The sequence below is a fragment of the Poromitra crassiceps genome (assembly GCF_964638095.1).
Source record: "Poromitra crassiceps genome assembly, chromosome: 3".
Classification (NCBI taxonomy): Eukaryota; Metazoa; Chordata; class Actinopteri; order Beryciformes; family Melamphaidae; genus Poromitra; species Poromitra crassiceps.
Genome location: NC_139625.1, coordinates 15124232 through 15130383, shown reverse-complemented (window position 1 = coordinate 15130383; position 6152 = coordinate 15124232). Strand labels below are relative to the sequence as shown.

Here is a 6152-nt window from a genome sequence, read left to right as displayed (position 1 = left end):
AAAAAAGTTTGTTTACGTTTGAAGGGCCCCCAAAAAAGTTGTATAGTATACCTTTAAGCAGTCGTCAAACTTGTTTCAGTGCCACCATGTAGAGAGAGATTTGCTTAAAATTCTCTTCATGCCGGAGGTGAAACCATCTTGTTTTCACAATATATTGAAGTTGAAACACTAGTATGCACAACCTCTAGATGGAGCTATGAAAGCGGAACCATGAAAGTCCCTTCTGAAACTGAGTGAAGAAGTAAAACTGAGATTCAGCAGATTATCAGCTTACTTTGTTACGGGATGGAGAGAGTGTCAGAACTGGCTCACAGTTATTAAAGTAACCACCAGAAAAGAGCTCCAGAGAACCAACAAAATTGTGCATCAGTCAAGAGGGATGCATCTCACCATCTATTTCACTGCAGGTGAGCTGATGAAAAAAAAAAATTTAGGCAAGTTTTAGTTAGTTTTTTAGGCAACAGATTTTGTGATTTGTTTTTGCTGGTCTATTTGACAAAATATGCTTATTCCAATGCCATGCTCATTGAATGGGAAACATTTGATAAGGAGCTTTTTTCTTTGAGTTTGGATTTCAGTAGGTTGACGGGTGACTTTACAATTTTCAGGCGTCTTTCTTTAGAATAGATATATCATTAGCCATGTGGTACAGATATTTTACAAATATATATACGGTATATATATATATAAGTGCATTGTTAAACATGAGAACTTCTCTGGTAGGCAGCCATGTAGCTTCCTGTACAAGATTTAATCAAAGTGACACCTGGCAGTAGGAAACTGTGGTTAACTTGCTTTCTCCATCTGCAGGGCAGTGTTTGGTCTAATGCAACCTGCTGTTGTTTGCCGCTGATTTTGCGTGTAGGAAAATGTGGAGGAGTGTGCACACACTCAAGACCTCACATAAGGACCTCTGAAACAAACAGACAGATCTCTAGAAATTCCAACAGTCTCAAAAAAATTGTGAAATAGTAACATTTGTCCACAGCGAAAAACATTACAATTGAACAAAAACGTCTCTAAAATTGTTAAATGGTAATGTTTTTTTGAATGGTAGTTTTTAGAGGGGTGGGAGAGGTTCGGTTTAGCTGTGGGGGGTTCGAGAGGTTAGGTTTAGCCGTGGGAGGTGGGGGAGGTTCGGTTGAGCCGTGGGGGGTGGCAGAGGTTAGGTTTAGCCGTGGGGGTGGAGGGGGGGGGGGTTAGGTTTAGCTGTGGGAGAGGTTAGGTTTAGGCATGGGGGGTGGGAGAGGTTAGGTTTAGGCATGGGGGGTGGGAGAGGTTAGGTTTAGTCGTGGGGGGTGGGAGAGGTTAGGTTTAGTCGTGGGGGGTGGGAGAGGTTAGGGTTAGGGTAAGGTTAATTATTGTTCTAATAAAGTGGATTCAGTTCTAAAAGGAGCTGGCCAAACAGGTTGTATGTCCCTTTTTTCAAATGGGGGTAGCGAAAGTAGTAATAAGTGAAGAAACATTTTACAGAAGTAATAAGTAACTTATTACCCTTCCTGAGTAATTTGCCAGACACTGAATAATATGACAGCTTGACTCTTCTCAGTCCTGACTCAATTGTTGAAGAAAATGGAATGCCTTTTTCTTTTCATCTTCAGCGCGTATTTCTGTGAACATTTTCCAACTCAGATCTGATTCAATCAACCACAAAAAAACACATGATTTCATTGGGAACAAACAAATATAAAGCAAAAAGTAAAAGATTTTAATTTCTTTCAGTTCTGCTGGGCTCTGTGTGGGCAGATGGAGTAAACCTGAGAGGAAGAGAGGGGACATCTGTCACTCTAGAGATCGGACAAACTGGACTCCAGAAGGATGACCAGGTACTTTGGATGTACGGACCTGACCGCCCGGACAGGCGCATAGCCGATCTGAAAGGTAGAGAGGTAAAGACAGACTACACTGGCAGCTTCATAGACAGACTGCAGCTGGATAGTCAGACCGGATCTCTCACTATCACAGCCCTCAACGTCAGTGACTGTGGAGTTTACCAGGGGGAAGTGTTCAGTGCCAAGATCTCCTCCCACCTCTTCAACCTTACTGTGTACGGTGAGTTGTTAGCCATGATCAAGACCTTATAGGTCCATACGTTGCAGGCCTTCCTCACAAGGACAACTACGGTGGCTGCCTGGTGACATCAAGATATTTTTTATTATTGCATTTCCACACATTAGTATCTCATGGCCACAAGATACTAATGCGTGGGAACAAGATAAGTCGTGGCCACGACTTACTAATGTTTGTCTCTCCCACAGGTTTTGTCCCCCCTCCCCACGTCAAAGTCCATGCACCTTCAGTGAGTGTGAGCTGTAGTTCACTCACAGTGGAGTGCACTGTGGAGAACGGCAGAGAGCTGACCCTGTCCTGGTACAGAGGAGAGGAGAGACTCAGCCAGACAAGCAGTCCTGATCTTCTCGCCATGCTCTCTCTTCCTCTGGAGATAAGGGACCTCGACGGGGACACCTACAGCTGTGTGGCTGAAAACCCGCTCGATCAAAAAACCACCAAGCTCCACACTGAGGAAACCTGTCTGAGGAATGGAGGTATGATAACAACAACGGATGGGAACAGAATGCTCCCCCTTTGTGTTTGCATCCTCCTTGCACTGTTCTTGACACAAACACAGTAAACCGGGTATAGATACTAGATAGATATAGCTAATCATTCCATCGCTCAGAGACATGTTTGAAGCACAGAAAGGATGGGAGACTGTAAGATAATCAGTAAAAACACCATGCTATAAAGGCCCAAACATTCTCTTTCTATCTCTCTCTCTTAGAGGCTACCTGGTGCTGTCAGACTGAAACTACAGTGCGATTGGTTGTTTCTGCTGTAGTGGGCGTGGCCTTGATTGTTCTAGTGGTCGACCACCTCCGACTCAGAAGATGCCCCAAGCAGAGACCATGAGAACTATGTGTCTCAATGAACCATCCAAGCATACAAAGGCTCTGGTACATTTATACTAATTAAAGCTTGACACGAACTTGCAAATAATTCAAAAATAATACATTTTTAAACCTGACCTGACCTACAGCCAAACAATTTATATCAAAGCCCAAACAAAGGACTACTAGACTTTTTGTAACCCTAACTAGAGTTCAAGCGTTCACGGTTCTGCATTTTCCCCCCTAATCAGGTCCAGTCAAGTCCCAATTTGGACAACCTGTAAATATCAAGTTCGAGAACTATAGCTTGCACATCTTGCACATAAGTACAGCCCAGTAGCACAGAAGCGTAGCGTTAATGCATTCACTTGAGGGTAATGGGGAAAAAATGCCCAGTTTTCTGAATTAAGGAGGTAATTAGGTTATCTCAGAGTAATTATCTTGTTAATTCAGAAAAAAACTTTTTCGTTTTTCTGAAAAACTTATTTAGTTAATTCAGAAAAACAAGGCTTTTCTCTCTCTTTCTCTCTCTCTCTCTCGAGTGAATGCATTACGCTTCTGTACAGTAGGAAGCTATTAAAGCGTTATGTATAAGCTAATGCTGTCTTACAATAACGCTTTTCCTGTTGCATTTTCGTGCAAAGTATTGTGTCCCAAAGAAGCCCCCAAGTTAATTCTGGCAAATATGATGCAATATAACAATGCGTGTATATTGATTTACGTGGTTTACTTAAGGTTAAGTTTATTTCATATGGACATCACAGAGCATTGGAGATGTAACATACATGTATGTACAACAACCAGATACACAGTGTTAAGTGTTTATAGCGGAACGCTAATTTTAACACCTGTCCTGTACTTGTGATGACTTAGTTATTGTATTGTCTGTCACTGGCTTTGGAAAAATGGAAATATATATTTTTGAAATAAAAATAAAAATAATAATGTGATGCAATAATGACTGGGGTTGATGTGTGTGTGTGTGTGTGTGTGTGTGTGTGTGTGTGTGTGTGTGTGTGTGTGTGTGTGTGTGTGTGTGTGTGTGTGTGTGTGTGTGTGTGTGTGTCTGTAGGTGTGTGTGTGTCTGTGTCTAATAGCCCTTAGCTCCCTCTTCTGGTGCATTTTGAGTCTTGCAGGTCAACCTATCACCATACTACACACAGCTCAGCATACTTAACTCGTGACTGACATTTGAGACATTGAGTTTATAAACAATAAACATTTAAATATTGTGACGCAACTGTCAACTCATTTATAGACTAAATCAGCAAGAAGAAGATTTCTGTTTTATTAAGCAAGCGCTTTTCACAGACAGAAGTGTTTTGCATGTGCATAGAGACACATCACTCAAAAGACATCACTAAGCCATGTAAAATGACAAATGAAATTGCAATACATAAATACAATAAATACAATAAATACAATAATACAAAGCATAAAGAAAACAAGATATTAGAAGAATAAAAACACAAACAATGACAATAAGAATGCATAGTGCGAAAATACCCATGGTACATAAGTGCAAGACAATAAAACATGCAAATACAAAGTGCACATAGGCAGTCAGGTGAAAGCCTGTTTAAACAGATAGGTCTTTATCTGGGTGTTAAAAGAGACCTAATAGTAGGGGGCAGAGAGTTCCACAATTTAGGGGCAACGGCCGTAAATGCTCTGTCACCACGGGTCATGAGGCGGGTGCGTGGGACGGATAAGAGATGAAGATTATTTGACCTGAGGGAGCGAACTGATGAGTGAGGGATGAGTAGATCAGCCAGGTAAGCCGGGCCTGACCATGCAGTGCAGTGCTCGCTCCACCTTATTTCTAGCTGCCATGATGCCTTACGTGGGCAAATTAGATGAAATTCCATCAAGGCATTCCTGAGCACTCACGTTAACGAGCATGAAACGAGCGGTCGTGATGTCACAGTAACCTTGAACTTTTGCCAAAAAATCAAATCAGTTCATTCATCATTCATTATATATGTATTTGCTAGCCTATAAATGTAGTAGCTTATATTATTTGTCCTTTGGACAAGGAATTAGTATTCCAGATCCTCTCACAATTGCATACAGGCTATTTAATGAAGTATAACCCCTCCCTAATTGTCTAGGAATGTGAGATGGCACCTGATCCTGATTGCCCCGCAGCACAGGGACAGGTCTCATTAGAACCCATGCTCTTCTAGCCTCATGTGATTGGCTGCATGATTCTCAGGCACCATATAGGTGTGACTTGTAATGTGTTCTGTATACCCTGAAGAAGGCAGCTTGCTGCCGAAACGTTGGTTTCCTATTCTCTGTGTCCTCAATAAAATATTGGCACTTTGACTATAGTGTGTGCGGCTACATCTCTGTCTCTCATGAGACTAAAAAAACTCAGTTTGTTCTCCCGTGGACCAGCACCACTACAAGGACTTGGTGTGCGTAGCATTCTCCTGCACACTCACGTTAACGAGCATGAAACGAGCGGTCGTGATGTCACAGTAACCTTGAACTTTTGCCAAAAAATCAAATCAAATCAGTTCATCCAAGTGACGTTTGAGGCAAATTTGATGAAATTCTATCAAGGCATTCCTGAGATATGGCGTTAACAAGCTTGAAAATGGCGTTGGAGAGGTCACAGTGACCTTGACCTTTGACCTTTGATCACCAAAATGTAATCTGTTCATCCTTCCATTAAGCCGTTCTTGAGATATTGCTTTAACGAACTTGGGAATGGCATTCGTGAGGTCACAGTGAATCGCTGAGCTCCGCATACTACATAAGTGAGTCTGTGCCAGTTAACAGCCACTGCTGGTTTTGAAGGCGGTTGAAATTGAATTGAGTGACAGGTCGTAGCACCGATGAGAGAGCAAATGGGCTACGCCTCCCGTGTTGTCTGATCGCATCACCAGTATCTAAACTCTACAGGGGGATATACCTGGCTGCTGCTCTGGGCTGATGCAGCTCTATCTCAATATCTCCCTGCGCTGTCTAAGTGCCAAAGACTATTAACAATACCTAATTCTCATCCTATTTTCTGTAATGCATCATTCATTAGCTATTGTAATACATTTTATTTGATTCATTCACTGGTCTCTAGTCTCTCCTGATTGAAATAGTGTCACACAAGTAAACGGCAGGAATAATTTAAGATAGACCAGTGCAGCTGGTCTTCACTTCCATTTCCAGAGACCAGCAAGGTAAGTTTGGTTTCTCAGCTGGATCTGAAGTAGAGGGTCACACTCTGACCACGTCTCCTGGACCGTTGGTTCCTGGAGTTAG

At 42.1% G+C, this 6152-nt stretch overlaps 1 protein-coding gene across 1 annotated transcript; it reads left to right on the top strand.

The window, feature by feature from the left end:
* Positions 1-275: 275 nt before the first annotated feature.
* LOC310773578 (hepatic and glial cell adhesion molecule-like) lies at positions 276-3793 on the top strand. Its single transcript, XM_083633485.1, has 4 exons — positions 276-407; positions 1723-2052; positions 2259-2546; positions 2783-3793. The coding sequence occupies exons 1-4, from the start codon at positions 380-382 to the stop codon at positions 2908-2910; spliced, it is 774 nt and encodes a 257-aa protein (XP_083489611.1). The 5' UTR covers positions 276-379; the 3' UTR covers positions 2911-3793.
* The last annotated feature ends 2359 nt before the right edge of the window (positions 3794-6152 follow it).

Bases quoted from the DNA above. Each gene is read 5' to 3' on its own strand.
- LOC310773578 (XM_083633485.1), top strand. From the start codon at position 380: ATGCATCTCACCATCTATTTCACTGCAG. The intron at 2,053-2,258 runs GTGAGTTGTTAG...TCTCTCCCACAG, and splicing joins CTTCAACCTTACTGTGTACG to GTTTTGTCCCCCCTCCCCAC. The intron at 2,547-2,782 runs GTATGATAACAA...TCTCTCTCTTAG, and splicing joins AACCTGTCTGAGGAATGGAG to AGGCTACCTGGTGCTGTCAG.